This window comes from Chiloscyllium punctatum, chromosome 7, assembly GCF_047496795.1.
Source record: "Chiloscyllium punctatum isolate Juve2018m chromosome 7, sChiPun1.3, whole genome shotgun sequence".
Classification (NCBI taxonomy): domain Eukaryota; kingdom Metazoa; phylum Chordata; class Chondrichthyes; order Orectolobiformes; family Hemiscylliidae; genus Chiloscyllium; species Chiloscyllium punctatum.
In genome coordinates, this window is record NC_092745.1 from 71235184 (window position 1) to 71260606 (window position 25423).

Genomic DNA, 25423 nt, shown 5'->3' on the forward strand with positions numbered 1-25423 from the left:
TTGCAGAATTCTGACATTAAGTATAAACAGCAGCTAATATTTAACACTGCATTTGTGGCCAATGCCACTATTAGCTAAAACAATGTGCACTTATGTGTAAAACTGGAGTGTTGCAATAAATTCGTATCCAGAGGCAAGACATGTTTATCAAATCGTAGGTATGTTATAAATGAACTAAATACCTTTCACTATTACCGGGAACCAGTCAACAGGAAATCTGCTCATTTAGATAAGATCTGAGTTGAAAAAGGCTGTTCTGGATCAGTTGTAGTGGCTATTTATTTATAACAAAGGCTTTCGCTAAGCATTAAATATGCAGGCATCTGAAATACAGTCCCACTGGATTTCAGCATTAAAAAAGGCATGCTTGACCATGTATTCATCTCCTTACAGAAAGTATTACAAAATATAACTATATTTTTAAATCCAAAATGTCTGTTGGCACTCTCTTCCTGTTCCAATGCCTTTTCCTGTGACTGTGCTGCATGTGCATCTGCACTTGTGTGTGTGGACCAGAGTGGCCAGGTTTAACAGTAGTGTCATATCTCCTGCACTGGGAACACACACACTGAATATTTCCATTAGCACTTGTCACATCAGAATGCTGCCTCTGAACACTTTGTCAAGTCATCTTTGCACCTATTATCTAAGGTTCAATATTGATCTGAACATTATTAAGAATTTAAACAAAATCTCATTTTGTGTTGTCACAATTTTTGAATTTGCTTTTTGTGTCAATATTTGCCATTAAGTGCTCTATCAATTTATCCCATTCTATTTAGATATGCAGATGTACCTCTTAAGTGGCTTTGAAATTTGATCTCAATCTTGTTGCTACGTGGTTTATCAATATTCAATGTCACATGTTCTTCCAATGCCAATGATGAATTTATGAGTACAACATGAAAACATTTGTGGGTCAGGAAAAGGCTAAGGAGCTGGAGTGTGACACTTCATTTCTGATTCATCCTCTTCTCTGCTTCTCTCTCATCATTTCTCTCTTCAGGATTGCATCGCATTATTTCTTGAACCCATTTGTATTCCTGCTTTAATAACCTTCCTTCAACTTAATACATCATCCCTTATTGGATCTTCTCTATTAATTTAAGTGCCTGATATCTGGAATCCCTAATGTTAGTTTCCTTTGTATATTCAAGTGTTTTAATATAATTGCTACATTGGGAACAAGAAGACCAAATATATTGAGATTAAAAGAAATGGTTTTGAAAAATCCTGGACAACATTGGCATTTATTGCAAATTATCCTGTGTTTTCATGATGACTGATGTAAAACAGGGCTTCAGAGCGTAATGCACACAGATTGTTTATCTCTACAACAAAGATGTCCTACAGAAAATTTTAATTTGCCATGAAAAATTAGACCTTTGGTCAAACATGTGGTTTCAAACATACCTCAATATTGTTAAGCGTGTTGAACTCCATTAGGTCATGAAGCAGTGTAAATGCCTTATTGGAATACTGGAAGTTGAAAGTAGAATATGGGGAATCAGCATCATCAAAGATGTCAAAGTCCACATTCTCCATTTCTTTCTCGCTCTCTCTTTTAACACCTTTAGCAAAGAGAAGGTTTGTTTCAGTACAGCAGTCAGTATTAGCACTTTACTTCCCATGATCTATTTTCATCTACTCTCTTTTTCTAAGGCATTAATTGATGCCAGGATGAAGTCATCCTGGTGCGACTGCCATCTAATCCCTGTCCAAATAGTCAAACATTCTAATGACTTTAAAGTCATTCAGTGACTTTAAACATCATCTCCATTTCTCTATCTACATATGCTCTCTGACCTGCTGAGTATTTACAACATTTTCTGCCTTTATATTTCAAACTTTCTTTGGTGTATGGATAGGCAGTGAATGACAACACAATATTTGCCAATGGAAACCATCCACTCATTGAAATCGAGAATAGGAGCAGGAGTATGCTACTCAGCCCTTCGAACCTGCTCCACCATTCAAAATGATCAGGGCTAATCATCCAACTCTGCACCTTTTCCCACTTTCTCCCTTAACCCTTTTGTCTTTAACTGTGAGAATAATATCAAACTCCTTCTTGGAAATATTCAATGTTTTGGCCTCAACTGTTTTCTGCATCAGAGAATTCCACAGGCTCACCGTACAGCAGGTGAAGAATTTCTCCTCATCTTCATCTTAAATGGCCTATCCCATGTCCTTAGCTCTGCTCATTGGGAACATCATACTCACCTGACGTCTCCACTGAAGCACCTCCTAGAGGAAGGTAACAGGACAGTGATGTATAGGTGGAACAATAGCTGACATACTCCTAGTTCTAATATGCTGGGGCTGACATGAGGTGATAGTTGATGTACTGGTGATTTGCCATTGTTATGCTATGATACATAGGTTAGCTTTTGTAATGCAAAGACGAGGCATGGATCTTGTAATTCAGGTGATGCACCAACATGTATTAGCATACATGGTATCTATGAACATTTATTACAATCACAGGCAGTTGTGTATCTGTGCTTAAGCTAAGTAATTCTTATGTGCTGTAGCATGCTTCACTCAGTGTGTCATGCTTCAAGAGAACAGAGCTCAGTAAGATGGGTACTGTGAGCTTTGTACCATTTGGCCACATGCCATAATATAATGATGATATCATGAGTATGTTCCTTAAAGATATTCTGCATATCTGTTGGAAGATGTAACCCAACAAAGGCCAATACAGGGTACCCACAGCTATTGCTGCCTTAATTGAAATCAACTCTTTTGATAGGATTGGAGACTGAACCTGTGGCTTTCCTGATCTCAGGATCACACACAGCTGTTCATTGACTAAGCTTCTTAATATTTCACTCAGAACAGACTGAACTTTGGTACTTTGACTTTAACAGTTCGCAAGATTCAGACTAGTACCGTTCATTGGTGTTCAAACCAGCAAGCCCCAGCTTGTCTGCTTTTAGAAAGAGGGAGAAATCATCAAGTTAGGCTGAGTGGAGGCTCTCTTCTTTCTTCAGACTGCTCAAGGCTGAACCAATGAACAAGCTTTAGAACTAGACAATTGTTTTGCTGATGCCACAATGACATCAATTTCAAGCCTTTAAATTTGTCTTTGAGGTTAAACAGCCAAGATTCAGGTAAATAGAAATGAACGTCTTTTCATTTTTAAGAAAGTGAATTATTTCTTAGTGGGTTACTACCAAATGCAAGAACTATAGATGACAGATTTAATGTGTTTAATGGAAGTGAGCAAACTGTGAGCGTTTCTTTATTCATAATAGTGTCCTGAAATTCTTACCTTCATTGATGCTACAATAGGACATTGAGTTTCATTAGATCTTACTAAATTCAACTCTTTATTCTTTTCACATTGGAACACTCATGTGATGAGGAGCATTATAATTACTCATAATAGCAACTGTGGTGATACTTGTAAAAGTATTCATATTTGTTTGCACTGCATTAAATTCAACGTTCTACCTCAATTATACAGTTTGGCTTTTGGAGACAGTGCTGCGTTTTAAATCAGACACTGCACATGCTACTGGAGACACAGAACATCACTTTATAAAAAGGTCTTTGTCCAAAGATATACTACTAGGTAGAAGCAAATGGCCACAGGCAATAGATCTGAAGGAATGGCTGGGGCCACATAATCACAAAACTTGAATGTATATAGCACTATATCACAAAACAAAATTTTGGAAGTCTTTTACCAATTAATAACATTTAGACTAAAATGACTTGTTTTGGTGGGAAGTTTGATTGTCAGATTGAGCAGTGTCCACCTGGCTGCTCAGGGAACCTATATAACTATCACATTGTTAGTAATTGGAGACCCATACCTCATGTAGGGGAAGGTCCTTGATTGGAATCAAATAAACAAATGAAACTTTACAGTAAATAAAATTGATATAATGCCCCAATCTGTACTGCAAAGTCAACCAGCCTGGTAAAGAAGTCAAATGTAGGTTGCCTGACCAAATTAATTCTAATTAAATTTTAATGTATGTTAATGATATCACAAAATTACTGGACCATGCTTTAAATTAGGATGATACAGTGGAAATGTTCACACTGAGAGAATTTATCCCAAGTGTAGTGTAAGGATTGGTAATGACATTTTATTTTACATCTCAATCAGTATCCAGACTTCTTCTGTTCTTAGTAAAGCTAAGGGTCATGACAAAAGCAAAAGGACCACAAGAAGCATACTCAGTGCTCGCTGTTAAAAGTACGACAAAGTCCCCTTTCCAGCTTCACTTGTAAGTGCCTAAAGAAGAGAATAACCATACAGAATAGAAAACCCATCGTTCAGTTCTTGTAGTGAATCAGAGGCAGAGTGGATTTTGAGGAGTTACAATGATGGGGTGGGGAGTTTCCTCCATCATGCCCCACATTAGTTAGTGTATTCAGTGACAGAAGAATAAGGCTTTGCAAGGTTGTCCTTTATGCTGAAACAAAAGTGTGGTATTCAATGTCCAGGCTTCAAGACTTAGGACCCATGGGCAAGAGATCAGAAAATTGAAAAAAGTAGTTGATTTCTGTATGGATTCGGATGCAGACAGTTCAGAAAGGTCACCCTCTGTCAAGCTGTGATGAAATTTCTTACCTGGTGCCTTATAATGCCTAAAGTTGATGTTTGCCAGTACAAAGTGGATGATGGTCGGACAGTCCTTCTCTGTCATTGGGTTTTTAGGTTTGAAGACGTAACACTCTTTTAATCCTTCTCGGTCAAAAACCTTGGTGTCAATCTTAGGAAATGGCAGCTTGTTCATTCTTGCCCACTTCTCTGCAAGGAGGAGCTCCTGTCAAATTACACAGATCAAAGCTGAGGTTTCCTCTGAGCAGTTTGTTGAATGAGGCTGCTAAATCTCACAAAGTTTATCTTTTAGATTACTTACAGTATGGAAACAGGCCCTTTGACCCAACAAGGTAAAAATAATGACTGCAGATGCTGGAAACCAGATTCTGGATTAGTGGTGCTGGAAGAGCACAGCAGTTCAGGCAGCATCCAAGGAGATTTGAAATCGACGTTTCGGGCAAAAGCCCTTCATCAGGAATAAAGGCAGTGAGCCTGAAGCATGGGGAGACAAGCTAGAGGAGGTTGGGGTTGGGGAGAAAGTAGCATAGAGAACAATGGGTGAGTGGGGGAGTGGATGAAGGTGATAGGTCAGGGAGGAGAAGGTGGAGTGGATAGGTGGAAAAGGAGATAGGCAGGTAGGACAAGTTCGGACAAGTCATGGGGACAGTGCTGAGCTGGAAGTTTGGAACTAGGGTGAGGTGGGGGAAGGGGAAATGAGGAAACTGTTGAAGTCCACATTGATGCCCTGGGGTTGAAGTGTTCCGAGGCGGAAGATGAGGAGTTCTTCCTCCAGGCGTCTGGTGGTGAGGGAGCAGCGGTGAAGGAGGCCCGGGACCTCCATGTCCTCAGCAGAGTGGGAGGGGGAGTTGAAATGTTGGGCCACGGGGCGGTGTGGTTGATTGGTGCGGGTGTCCCGGAGATGTTCCCTAAAGCGCTCTGCTAGGAGGCACCCAGTCTCCCCAATGTAGAGGAGACCGCATCGGGAGCAACGGATACAATAAATGATATTAGTGGATGTGCAAGTAAAACTTTGATGGATGTGGAAGGCTCCTTTAGGGCCTTGGATAGAGGTGAGGGAGGAGGCTTGTGCGCAGGTTTTACAGTTCCTGCGGTGGCAGGGGAAAGTGCCAGGATGGGATGATGGATTGTAGGGGGCCGTGGACCTGACCAGTAGTCATGGAGGGGACGGTCTTTGTGGAAGGCGGAAGGGGTGGGGAGGGAAATATATTCCTGGTGGTGGGGTCTTTTTGGAGGTGGCGGAAATGTCGGCGGATGATTTGGTTTATGCGAAGGTTGGTAGGGAGGAAGGTGAGCACCGGGGTGTTCTGTCCTTGTTACGGTTGGAGGGGTGGGGTCTGAGGATGGAGGCTTTGACCCAACAAGTCCACAGTGACCCTCCAAAGAGCAACCCACCCAGACCCATTACCCTACATTTACCCCTTCACCTAACACTATGGGCAATTTAGCATGGCCAATTCACCTGACCTGCTCATCTTTGGACTGTGGTAGGAAACCGGAGCACCCACGCAGACAGAGGGAGAATGTGCAAACTCCACACAGACAGTTGCCCGAGATGGGAATTGAACCCGGGTCTCTGCCGCTGTGGGGCAGCAGTGTGAACCACTGTGCCACCGTGCTACCATGGCAACATTCTACCAACTTAAAGACCATACACATCCATATTAAAGCTTCTTAAAAAAAAAGTTTTTTTTAAACCTGGTCCCTTTTCTATTTGCACAGTGGTAGTTGTTGCCAACTTGGCCAGTAGAACTGCTGATGTGTCATTGCTACAGGCCTTCCTATTGCCTGGCAAACTTGAGGGTCTGTCTGATGCCCTTAATTGAACAGTGAGCATGCTCTCTGGCTAATCCAACATAAATCACTGGCAAGGGATTATTCCCGTAAAGGTTCAAGGATTGGGAACTGCATTTCTTCCTAACATCAAGGTGCTACTCCCATGTCCATTCCCAAAATCACTTGGATCGTGCAACTAGCTGCTACACTGCATTTTGCTGGAGGAGAAATCTTCTTGTAATGCAATGTCTGTTTACTGTACGGTCAATCATGAGATTGTAGATTCTTGTAAATTAAAACCACAATTCTGCCCCATGACCAACTCATTGACTGTCACAATGGAGTTAATATTCACTTCAAATAAGTAAACAGAATCTGTAGTAAGACTTACAATGTTTTAGTCGGAGACTAAATGGAGTTTTACTTTTATCCTGCCTTTACCTCATTGACTTTTCACTTCAGATTAGATTCCCTACAGTGTGGAAACAGGCCCTTTGGCCCAACCAGTCCACACTGACCCTCTGAAGAGTAACCCACCCAGACCCATTTCCCTCTGACTAAAGCACCTAACACTATGGGCAATTTAGCATGGCCAATACACCTTTGTGACTACGGGAGGAAATGGAGCACCCAGAGGAAACCCACTCAGACACGGGGAGAATGTGCAAACTCCACACAGACAGTCGCCCAAGGCTGGAATTGAACCTGGGTCCTTGGCGCTGTGAGGCAGCAGTGCTAACCACTGAGCCTCCGTGCTGCCCTTCACTTCAGTGAAGAGAAAGCAGGAAGAAATAGAAACGAAAAAGCTTCAACTTGTAGCAGATCAGAAGGAAGGCAGAGGCTAGATTCTTAAAGGGTTGGAGCAATATGGGCTGTGCTGAGATTTGAGGCACAATCAGGCGAGAAGTTGGGCAAGGCAGATCTCAACACTGGAAGCACCTTATACCATCTTTTATGCTCTTCACAAATGGCAAAATGAGTTTCTTGTTAGGCAACAGAGAGTTACCAATGAAGGTGATCACTGTTTGTGAAAACACCTTATTGACAGGTCAACTTGTCTCGTTAATATTCAGCTTTCCACCTTCCCAAACTTGCCAACCAAGTTCGATGTTGAGAAAACCCATTATAGAGAGCAAGCATATACCTGGTGAATTCAGCTTGCCTCTTGCTCCAAACAACCTCCATGTTGGAAATTCGGCACCGACATCTCAGGACATGTCGGTCATCAGTCACAAACACTCCACATCCATCGACATTGGCATCTGATATGTGCCAACCTCTAAGAAACGTCATGGCGTATCTCTGATCCATTTATGCACTTCAATGCCGCATCTTGGGCTGTACTGGCAATAGTTACTGTTATGGTGCAAGCAAGGATACTGCACTCAGGAGCACACACCCAGCTCAGGCTGCATTTCCAGCCTCTCTCTCATTGCAATAGCACTCACTCACTGTGGGTTGGCCTGGATTTCCATAGAACCTCTGCTTTGCCTCATCTTGGATTTCTGCACATTGTCCCCCTCAACTAGAGATATGAGGATCATATCATTTGTCTTGCCTTTCTATTTAACACAGACACAAAGAAAGGAAGTTCATTGTGGTCGTCAGCACCTCAGTCAAGTCAAAGGGGATGGCCTTTACTCAGGGTGTCCCACCACAATCAGGCAGGCAAAAGTGAGGACTGCAGATGCTGGAGATCAGATTCTAAATTAGAGTGGTGCTGGAAAGCACAGCAGGTCAGGCAGCATCCGAGGAGCAGGAAAATCGACATTTCGGGCAAAAGCCCTTTATCAGGAATGAAGGCAATTACAATCAGCCTACCGCAATCAGCCAAAGGCAGCGTTTGATACCAAACGAGGATTTGGAAACACTCAGTCAGCCACCTGGGTTGGTCAGAATCAAGGTGCTCTCCACATAAAGGGGCGAGGAGCTGAATGTTGGGCAGTGCACCACCCGCCTGGAGTCTTGCTGACCCACTGCAGACTGTTTCCTTCCTGGACATTGACAGTGGCAGGTATTAAAGGATTGAAAGTGGGTTGCATTGCTGTAGGTGGGGCAGTGTCCTGAGTAAGTAGGCAGGTGTGAGGGCCTGGAGGGTTAGTGGTGCTGGGGGTTAGGTTGGCTGATGGTGAAGTGGGGGAACATATTACCATCGGTGAGGCAAAATATTACAGACATTAATAAGCTTGGCAGAGCATGAGTCTTGATGGGAGATGGGTACAGTAGCAGAGACAGAGTGTGAGGAATTGGAGACAAGATGAATGAATGAATAAATGATGTTTTATTTATTATCGCGTGTCTAGGGAGCTACACTGAAAAGTTATTCTAGTGCCACAATTCATTTTGAGTTACAAGTAGAATAAAAGAAAGGACTTAAGTGTAGTTCAACTTCATTGGCTGGGTTCCCAAACGTGGTTCCAGGATTTCTGTAAGGTTCCTGCTCCAGCCCCTCCAAAGTTAAGAGACCCCACTCTAGGCCCTCCACAGTCACGAGCCCCCAGTCAGGGCCTAGCGCAGTTAAGAACTCCCCGCTCTGGGCCTACTGCAGTCAAGACCCACCATTCCGGGTCTACCTCAGCCAGGAGTCCCACTCTGGGGCTACCGCAGGCAAGAGCCACCCACTGCTGCAGCCATGAGCCTTGCTCCGGGCCAACCGCAGTCAAGAGCCCCTGCTCCGGGCCTACTGCAGTCAAGATCACCCGCTATGGGCACACCACAGCCAGGAGGCCCCACTCCTGGCCTACCGCAGCCAGGAGTCCCACTCTGGGTCTACTGCAGCCAGGAGTCCCACTCCGGGCCTACCGCAGCCAGAAGTCACCTCTGCGGGCCTACTATAGCCAGGAGTCCCCGCTCCAGGCCTACTGCAGCCAGGAGTCCCCGTTCCGGGTCTACCGCAGCCAGAGGTCCCCGTTCCAGGCATACCGCAGCCAGGAGTCCTTGCTCCGGGCCTACTGCAGTCAAGAGCCGCCTCTCTGGGCCTACCGCAGCCAGGAGTCCCTGCTCTGGGCACAGAAACTGCCGCAGTTGATGAACCACTGCCACCAGCAAGAGTCCCGCTCCAGGTTTACCGTAGGCAGCAGTCCTCGCTCCGGGACTACTGCAGCCAGGAGTCCACGGTCTGAGCATACTGCAGTTGGGAGTACTCACCAACACTGCTCTGGCCTCCCCATGATGTCAGGAAGATGAAAAGAAAAAGAAAGAAAAGGTGAGAAAGAAATAGAGACAAAAGGTAGTGGCCAGTCTGTTCCTCACTCATCAAGAGGCCCTAAGCTAGAGTGGAGCCATGTCTGGCTCATCCTGCTGCCGCCGGAGACCTCCTCCTTTACCCACCACTCTCGTGGCTTCAAAAGAAGAGAAAACAAAGTGAAAAGAAAAGAGAAAGAACAAAAGTAAAAATAAAAGAAAGAAAATGAAGCAAGGAGATGGGAGTAGACGAGCCCCAGGTTCAGCCCTGCTACTTTGCTGCCAGCTTGAATTCAATGCTGGTGGAGTGGAGACCTTTTCCCTACACAGCTGGGGATTCCTCCAAACAGCTTGGACTGTTTAAAATGGGTGCTAACCTGGGATCAGGTTGGCATGGTCTGGTGTCATGGCCTTCACTGCTGCTCCAAGTCTCTGTCCACACAGAGGGGTGCCAATTCCTCTCTGTCTGACATATCCGGGGCACATGTCAGGAACTGTGCTAGACAGCTCTGAACAGCCGGGTTTTTAAAGATGGCGCTAGAGCAAAGAATACCAATGAATTCTGGGATATCTAGTGTAGTGAGTTGTTTGGGAATGGTGGGTGGTCTGATGTGGCCAGAATTGGATGTAACAGACAAAGTATTAATGAGGCGAGTTTGGTAACATACAGAGTGAAAACTCACTGGGCCTTTTCGAAATAATTCTATCAAATAACTGGACACAACTTGGTCTTGGCCAAACAAACTATAAGATTCATACCACTTTATAGAGGGAGGGACAAGTTGTAACTGAAAGCATCATTGTAAAGGTTGAAGGACACCCTATCTACAGCAGATAAACTAGTGGGCATTTGTAATTGGGTTAGAGCAGAATAACATGCAAGCATCTGCAGTATTGCAAGCAACACCCATACCCCATCAAAGAATTGTTGGTCAAGGATAGAGACTTGTCACAGGAACCACACATTGATCCCTCATAGAACTGTGCATTTGTATTCTGACTCATTCTTACACCGTTAACATTTTAAATAAATCAAACCAAACTTATAGAAAAACTATCTGAGGCAAATGTTAATGCCAGTTTGAAGAACTGCTCTTAAAATTTTACATTAGGACACTTTCAAAATGGATTCAAGTCCTTTCAAATATCTTCTTAGATATTGACTCAAGTAAAGTTTTGCATTTCAAGAAATGTCAGCTATATTTTTACCTTAAAAGGTGGGCTGGAGTCACTTGGCCTGGCAGAAAAATCGAAGGAGATGATAAGATCAATAGCACGTTGGGGCCTCAGTATTAATGGGTAGGGGAGGTTGAAAGTGAGCCCGCTGTCCACCACATGAATTTTCTTACTTTTCACATCAAGTGGTTCATAAATCCTTTCAAATTCATCTGGGTCTGCAGGAACATTGGAGACAGAAATATTAATTCAGATATCCCAAAGAAAAAACTGCTCTGAAGTTGCCTTTCCCAGTCTTTCCCCTTATCGATTACATTGCTGGATTGCAGGAGGAAATCATTTTAATAATTATGTCAAACAATGCTAGGTTTTTGCCATAGTAAAAGCAGACAAGAGAGATACAAATATAATAGGCTACTCAGTTCTTGAGCCTGTTCCAGCATTCAGTGAGATAGCCCTCAGACTATTAACTAACTCCAACCATTCAGCAGACTCCGTCCTCCTTAATATTCTCGGTTAGCAAAAGCTTATGGATCATAGATTCCAAATGAGTAATTTGAGCTAGCATTTACCACTACTGTGGAAGAAGGTTCCACCTTTATACCACTCATTATCTGAGGATGTGATTCCTAAATCTACTCTGAATAGCCTAGCTTGAATTATAGGCTTCTATTCCTTCACATGTTAACATAAGAACATAAGAAGTAGTTGCTGGATGATGCTATGTGGTCTCTCAAACCTGCCCCACAATTACTCAGGTGATGGCTCACCTACCTCCATCCTCCAACCCTCTTTCTTGGCAGCTCCTCACAGCCCACAACTTCCCAACTTGTTAAACACTATCGGAGATCCAGCCTCCACAACTAACATCTCGTTAATCCACATTTGAACTCCTTAATCAACACAACCATCTTTGGTGGTCCTTAATTCCAAATTCCAATAATGTCCCCACAGCCGATGTTAAACTAGCAGATGTCTTTTCCCTTTCTTGAATAATCAAGACTTATTTACAAGATGTCAGAAAGAAAGATTAGCAAATTGAGTTTGAAAGGGGAATTGTGTAAAACGTTTGAAAACTCTAGTGATCCATGTGGCATTAGGACTGGACCAACATTTCTCTTTTCTATCCTGCCTTCCTCAGTGCCAGTTACATGGGTGCTGGTTGCTAACTCTACCTTCACCATGCCAGTCAATCCCCTGGGAACCTAGATAACATTTACCCACCATACATTCAAACAGGTTTGATGAGGATGGGAGCAGTCACAGTTTACTTTTTACTGTATATTCTCCCCGGAACATTTTTAAACCCAGGATGCTGATATCAGGACTAACTAGATATTACGAGCTCAGCTGAATTACTACTGAACTAGTAATGTCTTAGAATGAAATCTGGCTTGATAGATCAATTTTGTTTAAAGTTTAGTTCACATGGTGGTCAGTTATTGAAACATAGTCACGTGAACTACAAAGTTTCTTTAGCAACAGAATAAAAACGTATTACACCAAAGACAAAAAACAAAATAACTATCTATTATTGAAGGCAATTTAGAAAACTCACAACAAAACAATTTTTTTAACCTGTTTCCCAACATTATCAATTTACAAAGCTTCAAATCCAGAGAATTTCCCCTTGATATCAAAGCTTTAAGTTCTGCTTAACTGAGTCTCCCCAGTTTCCCCCATGAAGTGTACAGTCTTCATTCATGAATAATCATAAAACTGAAATTCATAATTTCAAGTTTCAAATAATCCTAAAAGCCTCCTGCTTTGGAAACTATACAAAATATAGTATGCTGAAGAGGCGCCATTTTCCCTGAACTGATTTGAATTGAAGTTGATTCTGACCCCCAGTCAAATCTCCTCTGAACGGCCTTAAAACCTTACAATCTCGGGGTTTTGTAAACTAAAATAAATTCTTAATTATGCTAAAACTGAAACCAAGTTCATGGCCTTTGATGTTTACTCCACCTGCCATAAACCATCATGGTATAAACAATTCTTCCATTAAAAGTACACAGGGGTCTACAGGCATGTAGGTAAAAACAAGGACTGCAGATGCTGGAAACCAGATTCTAGATTAGAGTGGTGCTGGAAAAGCACAGCAGGTCAGGCAGCAACCGAGGAGCAGGAAAATCAACGTTTCGGGCAAAAGCCCTTCATCAGGAATATTGATGCCTGAACTGCTGTGCTTTTCCAGCACCACTCTAATCTACAGGCATGTGCTTTCTGAGTAATGCCAGATTCAGATCACTGTTTCACAAGGACTGTGACCTTGGTTATATTTTAAATGAATTCTTCATTGAAAAAAATAACATTAATTTACCTGTATGTTAAAATCCACCTTCCAAAAATAACATTGAAACATATTAATTATTATATCTTCCATTACGCAGAGATTGTCTCCTTCCTGGTTTATGGAACTTAACTGGGTACAAAGGGTGATTTCATACCCTGAGTCATTGAAGGAAATGGATCAGAGATTTTCAGTCACTCATTATTTTTCCATCAACATTACAAAATTATTTGATACAAATACACTTGAGCTAGCAGAACGAGAAAGTAATTTATAAAGCTGGGAATTTGTCTTGCAAACGTTTCGTCCCCTGTCTAGGTGACATCCTCAGTGCTTGGGAGCCTCCTGTGAAGCGCTTCTGTGCTGTTTCCTCCGGCATTTATAGTGGCCTGTCTCTGCCGCTTCCGGTTGTCAATTCAAGCTGTCCGCTGTAGTGGCCGGTATATTGGGTCCAGGTCGATGTGTTTGTTGATAGAGTCTGTGGATGAGTGCCATGCCTCTAGGAATTCCCTGGCTGTTCTCTGTTTGGCTTGCCCTATAATGGTAGTGTTGTCCCAGTCAAATTCATGTTGCTTGTCGTCTGTGCGTGTGGCTACTAAGGATAGCTGGTCATGTCGTTTCGTGGCTAGTTGGTGTTCGTACTAGCCACGAAACGACATGACCAGCTATCCTTAGTAGCCACACACACAGACGACAAGCAACATGAATTTGACTGGGACAACACTACCATTATAGGGCAAGCCAAACAGAGAACAGCCAGGGAATTCCTAGAGGCATGGCACTCATCCACAGACTCTATCAACAAACACATCGACCTGGACCCAATATACTGGCCACTACAGCGGACAGCTCGAACTGACAACCGGAAGCGGCAGAGACAGGCCACTATAAATGCCAGAGGAAACAGCACAGAAGCGCTTCACAGGAGGCTCCCAAGCACTGAGGATGTCACCTAGACAGGGGATGAAACGTTTGCAAGACAAATTCTCAGCTCGGCGAACAGAACCACAACAACGAGCATCCGAGCTACAAATCTTCTCCCAAACTTTGAGTCATTTTTAAAATTATACATCATTACACCAGGTCATACAATATGCCAGAGAGTTACAAACAGGGGAGTGAAGAAACCAGCTTCTCGACATACCCTGCTGTCAAGTAAAATGTCTTCATTTGCATTTAATGCGTCATCTTGTGAACATTAAGCTAGGCTGGTATTTTGTGAATGTCTCTCAGTACCACCTTCAGAGACATGAGGTCTCCATTAGACATCTGCAATTCAAATTGAATATTGCCAGCACTGAGTAGAGCCATTTGCAGGAAAGTCAGATTTTAGTGAGGCTGCCCGGCTGATTGACAGACTTTGAGACAGTCCTGGTAGCACTAACAAGTATCTGATGATGTTTAAGAACAATTTTAAGCTATTCAGGCCAGGACAAGTAAAGCAATGTAAATTAGGGGAAACCTGCAACTCTTTCCTCAAAGGTTGATGAGGCTATGCCAGTTGAATATATTAAGACAGGCATTGATAGATTGTCCTTAGCAAGAGTATTAAGGATTGTGGATCCAAGATGAGAAGATCCATGATCTAACTGAATTTTGGAAAGAGTTTGAAGGACTGAATGACATCCTGATGTTTGTTCCAAATACTTAGGTTCTATTTCTATATCACAAGAAACACATCGTGCCATTTTTATCAGTTCACATTTTAATACAAAGGGAAAAGGAAAGAAAATATTTATCTAGTTGGAACGGGAAACAAGAAAAATAGGCGCAATTATCAAGATAACCACTAACTAAGACAGAACAGGCAGCAAAGTCTTTTGTCCATCAACGCGGGAATGCTAACACAAACATAAATATTATTTTCAAGCTAAATTCTAACATTCAAGTTAGCCACCTTAAAATCTAAACATCTCTATACACTGCAGTCTTGGAGTAAACACTGCAGTTGCTATTCTTGTGCAGTTCCACACTATCTTGACACTCATGTCCATAGATATTTTCCAGACTTGAACCTGGGCCTCCCTGCTCAGAGATAGGACACTATCACTGTGCCATGAGAGACCTCACTCCTGTCCACATGCGTATTTTTTAAATCAACCTCATCAGGAATATTATGACACATCTCTGGAGTATTGGCACTTTGGGAACCTTTTTATAACTTACTTACTTCAGTTAATTCTGATTGAAAACATTTACCTTTTTACCTACCTCAAAGGAAGCATGCATATCTTAGCGATTGATTTAATTCATTTCTTTTTTCAAAAAACCTGGACTTTAGACCAAACATCTTGAAAATGACCAGTACAATGAATAATGAACATAAACCAAGAATTAACAACTAAATTTCACTTACTGGGTCAACTTTGGATTGGTTCATCCAAGATCGGACAAATTATTTGCAAAGGGGCAGTTACATTTAAAGTGGGCAAGGGTGACTTCCAGGAGCCCTGTGATCAAATCCCACCTGCTCCAGAGGTGTGTAATAACAACTCTGAATAGGTTGCTTAGAATATATGCAGAGGCCCATGTGACAATGAAAAGTACATGAACTTGTTTCCATCTTAGAGGGAAAACTTAGAATCTATTGTAGCTCTTAACAACAAAGATCACAGATGTTTTAAGTGTGACCTACATGGTTTATCTGTGATTGTAAGACTGCTAGTCTCACAAGATAGAATTTATCAATAAACATCAGAAATTTGCAGTAAAATCTAAATTTGAGATCCTTGCCTTGACAAGTGACAAAAGTTGCAACTCTAACTCCTGTACAATTTCTATTTAAACAGGCATTTATGAAGTAGTTCATAAAGTGATTATTTTAAAACAGGTTTTCATTATCGAGTCATTAATATGCCAAATTTTGGTTGAGCTTGGGAACAATATATTGTAGTTTCAGTGCTCTGTAAACCACAAAAAAGAACAGAAGTAAAGTGCCTGCTGGAATGATAAGGGAGAGTGAGAGAGAGCGAGTGAAAAATTTTAACTTGGCAGCTGGAATTTGTTGTAATGTTTGGAGCAGTCTGTGCAATGCTGATGCTATTTATGGTAGACTGTAATGATAAAGATTTATATTATTATTTGGAAACTTTGGTTCAAAAGTAAGGTAAATGGGTGTTTTAGTTTTTAGTTCTGTGAAGAACCTTTTAAGCTTTTGAGTTCAAACAGCCTTTCCAAGAAATCATATAACTTAAGCTAAACGGCAAACTCCCTACTGAGGTAATTGGTGAAGTATATACTAAGTTGTGTTTTTACAACCTAAAGAAAGAGGGGCTAGGATCTAGATGCAAGTTGAGTTCAGAAGAAAGCATCCATACCAGCAGATGTGTGGCTTAGTAGCCTCAAAATAGCCAATCTCAGAAAAATCATTGAATTATCATGAGTGTGTGTGCGCACCTCTCTGTATGGGAGTTGGGTCATTATATTAAGATTGTACAGAACATTGGTGAGGCCTCTTCTGGAGTACTGTGTACAGTTCTCATATAAAAAGGATATTATTAAATTGTTGGGAGGTCATGTTGCGGCTGTACAGGTCATTGGTTAGGCCACTGTTGGAATATTGCGTCTCCTTCCTATTGGAAAGATGTTGTGAAACTTGAAAGGGTTCAGAAAAGATTTACAAGGATGTTGCCAGGGTTGGAGGATTTGCGCTATAGGGATAGGCTTAACAGACTTGGAGTGTCGGAGGTTGAGGGGGTGACCTTATGGAGGTTTACAAAATTATGAGGGGCATGGATAGGATAAATAGACAATGTCTTTTCTCTGGGGTCGGGGAGTCCAGAACTAGACAGCATAGGTTTAGAGTGAGAGGTGAAAAATACAAGAGACTTAAGGGGCAACTTTTTCACACAGAGGGTGGTACGGGTATGGAATGAGCTGCCAGAGGATGTGGTGGAGGCTGGTACAATTGCAACATTTAAAAGGCATCTGGATGGGTATATGAATAGGAAGGGTTTGGAGGCATACGGGCAGGGTACTAGCAGGTGGGACTAGATTGGGTTGGGATATCTGGTCGGCATGGACGGGTTGGACCGAAGGGTCTGCTTCCATGCTGTACATCTCTATGACTCTATTTACCAGAATGTTACTGAGAATGGAGGGTTTGAGTAATAAAAATAGGCTGGATAGGCCGAACATTTTTTCATTGGAGTGTGGGAGGTCGAGGGTGACCTTATAGAGGTACATAAAATCATGAAGGGCATAGATAAGTTGAAAGCAAAGGTCTTTTCCCTAGGGTGGGGGAGTTCAAAATTTTTAAGGTGAGAGAAGAAAGATTTAAAAGGGATCAGAGGGGCAGCTTTTCACACAGAGGGTGGTTTGTACGTGGAATGAACTGCCAGATAAAGTAGCAGGTGTAGCACAGTTAGAACATTTAAAAGATATTTGGATAGGTACATGAAAAGGAAAGGTTTAGAGAGAGATGGGACAAATGTAGACAAGTGGGACTAGTTTAGTTTGGGAAACTTGATCAGCATGGATGAGTTGGACTGAGATGTCCATTTTTGTGCTGCATGACTCTATGACTCTCTGAGAGAGGGGAGATACACATTTAGCAAATGTGGAGAAAGTTGCCCAAGGAACCGCATATGAATTCATCAACTGAATTTGAAGAGTGAAGATAGGAATGATACTTTGTAGGATGTGAGGGTAAAGGAAATGGATTTTTTTTGCTGTCTATGAGAAGATCATATCAAATTATATTGCATAGTATAGAATTTTTCTTGGGTGTATATATTTGGCTTTTTTTTTGTTCAATAAACTCATATTCTTTTGTTAAAAGTACATTAACAGTTTCATATGACTATGTTCCATGAGAGACCACAGTAATTAAGCTGCAAAATAAAAGTTTATAAAAACATTTTTCACTCAGATCTGACTTGTCCAGTATTATCATCAGCTAAGATCATAACACTGTACTGTATTAGCTTATGTAAAACGGATGTGGTGTTAATCTGCATACTAGTCCATGTTATGTTAATATGTTATGAGTGTTAGATTAGGTACTAAGCTGCATAATATTGATGTTAACACATGCTGGACACCAGCCAGAGCTTGGGGTCCATATTGCTGAATGTTTCATTTTTTTAGGTTGTGATTTATAGAGAAGATCAATCCAGAATAAATCATATGTCATTCATAGTGGCAGGATTTGAACACGAAACACAAAGCAGGCTGTCCACAAAAAAGCCTTTGGTCTAATTACTAACCTGTGACAACTTCTTCTTCATCTTCCTCTTGCATCATGAGGTCACAGAGAGGAGAGAGTGGGAATGATGTGTTTAGGTTGAGACCCAGCATGAAGTTATGCACCTTGCCTGCACGGCCTTCTCGAGTGTTGAAGAGTGCAGTGTCGCTGAACAGAGTCTTTAACATCCTCTGTACCCAGCTGTCCTGGTTATTTCTCTGGATCTCCTCTTCCATATCAGCTGCTTCACTACCGATTCTGTCCTCTGTCACAGTGAAAGCACATTTCTGTTCATTATCAACACTGGAATTTGAACGAGTGCGTTTCATCCTCAGTACTCCACTGATTCACAAAACAATCAATCAGTGTTTTATATTTATAATCCAATATTATCATTACACAAAGGATTTGAACTGTGTATCGATAGAAACTGGACCAGTAATTAAAGTCTGAAGGTACCTGAGCTGGAGTTGGAGATGGATCATTAACAGCAGTCAGTATGGCATCACTTCAGCCTGATATTGCTAATGTATAACTAATTGGTGCAAAATGGATTTGGAGTTTTATAAAAAAAAACCTCTTTCTAATCAGAGAAATGTCTAGCCTGTTGGTGCACATTATTATTAAACAGAAAGCTGGCAAGCAGAGATTAGCTCGGGCCTTCTCCACTCTTAACATTTAAACAATCTGAAACCATTTCTCAAATTGTAACAACATTTATGGCTCAGTTTCTCCAAAGCCCCAGCTCGAGTGTTGGCTAGTATCTTCATGAATGGTAATAGAACTGGGGCATGATTGCATATCAATGAGCTGTGTTTACAGATTTCCAGCAAGGATTACTGGGTTGCCACTGGGAACAGAAAGCCCTAGTGAATCCATACTTTCAGTGATGCTGGATGTGATGGTCATAAGAAAGCATTCCGAGTAAATACCAGAATTTACAAGACTTGGGAATTGCAAATTAATTTAATAACTGTTGTTATCAGCAGAATTGACGCAGATGGAGTCCAGTAAACTGAGTATTGTGGGAAGTACTTTTCTGCATCCTGATGACAGTGTGATTTCCTGGCACGGTATCTGAGTGGCACCTTTGACAGCAACAGCTCGAGATAACTGTATATTTCATCATTTTTATTATTTTCTCTCCCCAGTCTCAGCATATAAAGAATGATCATACAAGATCATTGTGGTACATTGGTAATGTCCCCACCTCTGGGTCAGAAGGTCTAGGTTCAAGTCACAGCTGCAACAGAGGTGTGTCATGACATTTCCAAACAGATTAATGAAACAAAAGGATAATTGTTTAGTGTGATCCTCAGAAATACATTTGCTAGCTCACCATTCATGAAGCAAACAGGCTAGTGCTCAGCAACTGCAGAAATCCTGCTGTCACATTTCATAAATATTTTAGCAATTGCTGGTCTTTTCTTCATACAGACATTATCAATTATAATATCCTTCATCTTCCTCAATATTCAAGCCCTTCTCATTCAGTGTCTGTAAATCCTTTCAATTTTCTCCGAGTGCTGCGTCATATAAATTCTCTGGATCCTGCCTCATACCAGTGTTTCCCAACCCATCAAAATTCCCAATATCCAATCCACAGGAGCAATGATCTTACTTGGATAAAGTAGCACATCCTTATCTCTCAGGGGGGCAGAGCACTTTTTTTTATTTGGAATGGTCCTTTTCCTTTAAATACAAACAGGATACAACAGTAGGATGACTTCACACTTTTACTCTTACCTTTGGCTTGGGATTCATCATCACTATCGGAGCTGTCGTTTCCTATTAAATGCTTGGCTTGAATTTGTGCTGTAATGGAAACAGTCAAAAAAGGTTAAGGGAAGTTAACTATAGCTTGAGACAGATGATTCGTTCAAATTATTTTATAATGAGTGTCTAAGGTCCTTGGACCATACATGAATTCTGTTCAAGAATAAAAGCTTAACTTGGGAATAATGATGTCAATAATGACATCTCAGCAACAGGATTACATCTTGGTTGAAAACACTCACTGCTGATAAACCTTTACATACCTGCCCAAGCATAAGATATACCAAAACATTCAGTGTTGTTTTACTTATTGATCTTCAAATTGTGTGGAGTACTACTTAATGTTGTACCTTTGCCCCAAATTAAAGATTAAATGTTTGAAAATTCTCACACAGGCTGATGGCTTAGTGCCCACCACTCCACGTTCTGCTCAACCTTGTGGCCTGGCATGGTCGAGTAACAGTGAGAAATTACAGATGGCATTTTGTTGATTTAAGCAACAATAAGAGCCCATTTCCCCCCATCATGCTTCACAAAGATAAACAACTACAGTATAGAATGTATAGAATTTCTACATTGTGGAAGCAGACCATTTGGCCCATTGAGTCCACACCAACCCTCTGAAGGACATCCCCCCCAGACCTAACCCATCGCTGTAACCACATATTTCCCATGACAAAACCCACCCAGCCTGCACATCCCTGGACACGATGAGCAATTTAGCATGGTCAATCCACCCAACCTGCACCTCTTTAGACAGTGGGAGGAAACCAGTGCACTAAGAGAAAGCCCACACAGACACAGGGAGAATGTGCAAACTCCACATAGACAGTTGCCTGAGGCTGGAATTGAACCCGGGTCGCTGGTGCTGTGAGGCGGCAGTGCTAAGCATTTTGTCACTGTGCTGCCCTTTAGATTGAACAGTTTTGCAAGGTATATGATTTATTCATTCACGGATATAAAATATCATATTAAATTCACCAAAACACGATCCCTAGTCATGACAAGCAATACTTGGCACTTGGCGGCAGAGTCAAGGGTCTAGCAGTTATAATTCTTAAAATTCATTCACAGGATGATGTGGGTGTTGCTGGCTAGGCTAACATTTACTGCCCATCCATTATTGCCGAATGAAAGTTTAAAGTTGACCACAGTGCTGAGAATCTGGAGTCACATGTAATCCAGACTAGATAAGGAAGGCAGATCTCCTTCCCTTAAGGGCACCCGTGAATCAGATGGGTTTTTACAACCATTGACACGGCCACCACTGGGCGAGCGTTTTGTTCCAGATTTTTTATGGGATGAAATTTCATCATCTGCCATGGTGGGAGTTAAACGCACATTCTGGGAACTTCAACCTAGGTTTCTGGGTTATCAGTACAGTGACATTATCACCATGCTGTAGCTTCCTTAGGGAAAGGATAACTGTATGTAGGAAGGAGGATTAGAATTAGCGTTAGCAGACTATTACTAGCCTTTTAGTTTTCTTTTCTTTCTGTCTACTTGTTTGTTTTCTGGCTCACACTGAAGTCTTAAATTTTCACTGAGGGCCTGTTCTATAACTTCCTCTGCATTCCTTTTCACGTCTGGCTTTGCTTTTCAAATGTTCCCCATTTACAATGAGAGTGAGAGGGTGGGATTCTCTTTGGAGGGTTAGTGTGGACTCGGTGGGCCAAACAGCCTGCTTCCACACTGTAGGACTTCTATGAACCTCCATGATTTTAGATCCTTCAGCCCAAATGCAACTGACCCGTGCAAGTTCCAGGTTTCAGATGAGCTGTGGCTCCAGCAGAAACCTAGAGTTTAAGAGAAGCCAGCTAAGGACTACTACCCTGCTAGAGATGAAGGCCCCTACTCAGTCCACACATTAATAATGGGCACCCTCATTATCTCAAAATGAATATAGATAGTTTCCTGCATAATTTTGTTTTGCAACTGCAGAGAAGCAGTGAGAAAATTCAAAATTTCAATGTTTGGTTGGTTACTTTCTCTGTAAAGTCTGTACAGAACTGACTGACAACCACTGCACGTACTTATAGATGAATGTTTCAGGAATAAAGTACATTTTTGAAATTTAAAAAAATGGTGACTTGGGTGAGGCATTGATGACATTGCATGCAAAAGGCAGCCCCTACAAGAAAAACTGGGGGTAAAAAGGGAATGATACTTCTGGTGTGAAAATTAGCTGTTTCGATGAGCACAATCTGATATGATGGTGCCACATGCTGCAGTTTCAACATAAAGAGTTGATCATTTGGTATGATACGAGCAGAAAATTTCCAGCATTGTGAAACTTTGGAATTCTGCACTGCAGAGACTTGTAGAAGCTCCAACATTAAGGCTGGAATGGTCAGATTTATAGGTTCTCAAAAAAAAAAGGAATATGGAGAACAGGTAGGAAAAGGAACTTGAACTAGCAGTAATTGTCTCGAAGGACAGTACAGTCTATTCTTGCTCTTGTTTTTCTGGTCTGAGAAACTCTTCAGCAACATTATGAATTGCAGCATCAAACTGAACCAACACATTGTTCCTGTTCTCGATGCATGACAGACAAACCATCTCATTTTGAGATTGCCCAGAAATAGATAGCTTTGATCAGAGAGAGACTGTGGGGAAAAAAAAACTTTTGTATGTATCCTTACCCTCACTTGAAATAGGTTACAAATGAGATCAATAGTTCCGTGCTGCTAGTGACTTCATCAACATGGAAGTAAAAGCGATTATGCTCTCTGTAGAGGATACAATATTTTAACGACTTTGACTGAATTGGTGGAATTCCATTAAAATCTGACTTGTATTTTTGGGATCAATTTCCTGTGCACTTTTGGTGGATGGGGCCTATGATCACAACACCAATAAAACTGTTTTTATTCTGCAGGAGGAAATGGCACTCTGCTCAGTTATAGTAGATTGAAGTTGAAGTAGAGGTACGTTGCTGGGTGGATTGGAATGGAACTCTGCTTTGGGTTGAACCACATGTGTACCTGAATGCTGGTTACTGATGCTTGTTGCTTGAAATGAGAAGATGCTATTATCATTTTAATACCATGATAAATAACTTCTGTGCTTTGCAAATCCAAAAACAGAGCTTTTCAATTGAAATTCACAGAATGACTGCTGTGTAGGGCTATGATTCAGCACGGTGAATTAGTGAGATCCGCAATGTAAGTTAAGCAAAGAAGAGAGAGGCAGTTTGAAGAACAGACCCTATAGTGAGAAGCAGTTTATGTTGCACATTATCCATTAAATGTTTGATCCAATGGCAATACTGAAACCTGGAAGAAATGAACAAGCATCACATAAGTTGCCAAGTTTTTTTTTTCTCTGTAGGCAAAGTAGAAGCTGATTCAGATGTGGTGCATGAACGATCATACGTGCTGATGTTAACACCAGATTTACATTGGCCAAGCTTCCTGTTTGAATTAGATTGCTTCTCATGATTAGAGAGATTGCAACATTTCTTTCTGAGTCACACAAACTTCTGCAGCTTTTATCAACAATCTTCTGCCCTTCCTCAACTCATTGTCAGGCCCTCCTTTTACAACCTGCATCATTGTGAATGAAACTTCTTGTTTTACATTTTTTTTGTGAATAACTTCCACATCTATTCCCTTCGTAGCAAATTCACTCTGTTGCTACCTCAAAGTGTTTTTTACAAGACTGCTATCAATCTCATGTAAATATTGCTACCACAAGGTTGTACCGGCAGCATGGTCATACAGCGAACAAAACCTACACAAAGGTCCATATAGGTTTGCAGCCTTTATGGTGGCAAAATTAAAATGACTGAGGAAACAAGTGGTAATGTATTCTTGTTGGGCATGATATTATGCACTTGGTGACAACCAGTTAAACCTAACTCTAAGGTGATTGTTCATGACTCCAGTGAACCACAACTCCACAGCGTTTCTAATGTAGGCCCGAGGCAGAATCCATGGACTCAGAGGCAACTTTGCTTGTTAAATAATATACTTCAGACTCCATTCGGGTCAAACTTTTACAATAAAAACTAACTTTTAAATCTTAACCAAAAATACTAATTTTGTGTTTTGTTTCTGAATTGAAATTCACCAAAGAGACAATGCTAGTCAGTCACAAGATAATTTCAGTCAGATTGTAGGAACATTCTGGATCTCTACAAACACACAGACTAGTTAATTTATATTTAATGAGAGTGGTGCCTCCAAAATAGATTTTGAGATTCCTCCAGAATTTGGTTTCTGTTCTGTTTGGAATGGTCATGTCTGTGGAATGATGAGATTCATGTCAATCACAGGACCCTGATATCAATAACAGAAATTACACCAGTCTAGATTGAGTGCGTGAAAAGGGAAGTCTCAGACAGCACAATAAACAGCTGAATTTGATAACCTATGCAAATAAAGCAATCCTATACTTTTGGGGAAACAATGGCCACATTTGCTTCCTCAGTGCCTGCAATCACCATGGATATCCAATCCCTCTACACCTCCATCCCCATGACCAGGGCCTCCAAGCCCTCTGTTATTTCCTCTCCAGACGTCCCCAACAGTACCCTTCCACCGACACTCTCATTCGTTTGGCCGAACTGGTCCTCACCCTTAACAATTTCTCCTTTGAATCCTCCCACTTCCTCCAGACCAAAGGGGTAGCCATGGGCACACGTATGGGCCCCAGCTATGCCTGTCTCTTTGTTGGCTACATAGAGCAGTTGATCTTCCGTAATTACACCGGCACCACTCCCCACCTCTTCCTCAGCTACATTGATGACTGCATTGGCGCCACCTCGTGCTCCCGCGAGGAGGTTGACCAATTCATCAACTTCACCAACACATTCCACCCTGACCTTAAATTTACCTGGACCATCTCTGACACCTCCCTCCCCTTCCTGGACCTCTCCATCTCCATTAATGACGACCGACCTGACACTGACATTTTTTACAAACCCTCCGACTCCCACAGCTACCTGGATTACACCTCTTCCCACCATACCTTTTGCAAAAATGCCATCCTGTATTCCCAATTCCTCCGCTTCTGCCGGATCTGCTCCCAGGAGGATCAGTTCCACCACAGAACACACCAGATGGCCTCCTTCGTGAGGCCTCTGAGTCCATGGATTCTGCCTCGGGCCTACATTAGAAATGCTGTGGAGTTGTGGATCACTGGAGCCATGAACAATCACCTTCGAGTTAGATTTAACGGGTTGTCACCAAGTGCATAATATCATGCACAACAAGAATACATCACCACTTGTTTCTTCAGTCATTTTAATTTTGCCACCATAAAGCCCTTCCACGTGGTTAAAGATGCCCTCCAACGCATCTCGTCTACATCCCGCACCTCTGCCCTCAAACCCCACCCCTCCAACCGTAACAAGGACAGAACGCCCCTGGTGCTCACCTTACACCCTACAAACCTTCGCATAAACCAAATCATCCGCCGACATTTCCGCCACCTCCAAACAGACCCCACC

The 25423-nt window shown here is 41.9% G+C and overlaps 1 protein-coding gene across 5 annotated transcripts in view; it reads right to left on the minus strand.

Annotated features, from left to right (window-relative positions):
• LOC140479789 (cytosolic phospholipase A2-like) overlaps positions 1-25423 on the minus strand; it is a 141234-nt gene that overhangs the window by 5598 nt on the left and 110213 nt on the right. For all 5 annotated transcript variants that reach the window (XM_072573954.1, XM_072573956.1, XM_072573955.1 and 2 more), the window contains 5 exons: positions 19942-20010; positions 18218-18460; positions 10751-10935; positions 4592-4787; positions 1414-1571 (listed from right to left, as the gene is read on the minus strand). In XM_072573954.1, the coding sequence (XP_072430055.1) occupies positions 1414-1571; positions 4592-4787; positions 10751-10935; positions 18218-18460; positions 19942-20010 (851 nt within the window). The remainder of the gene's footprint in view (positions 1-1413; positions 1572-4591; positions 4788-10750; positions 10936-18217; positions 18461-19941; positions 20011-25423) is intronic.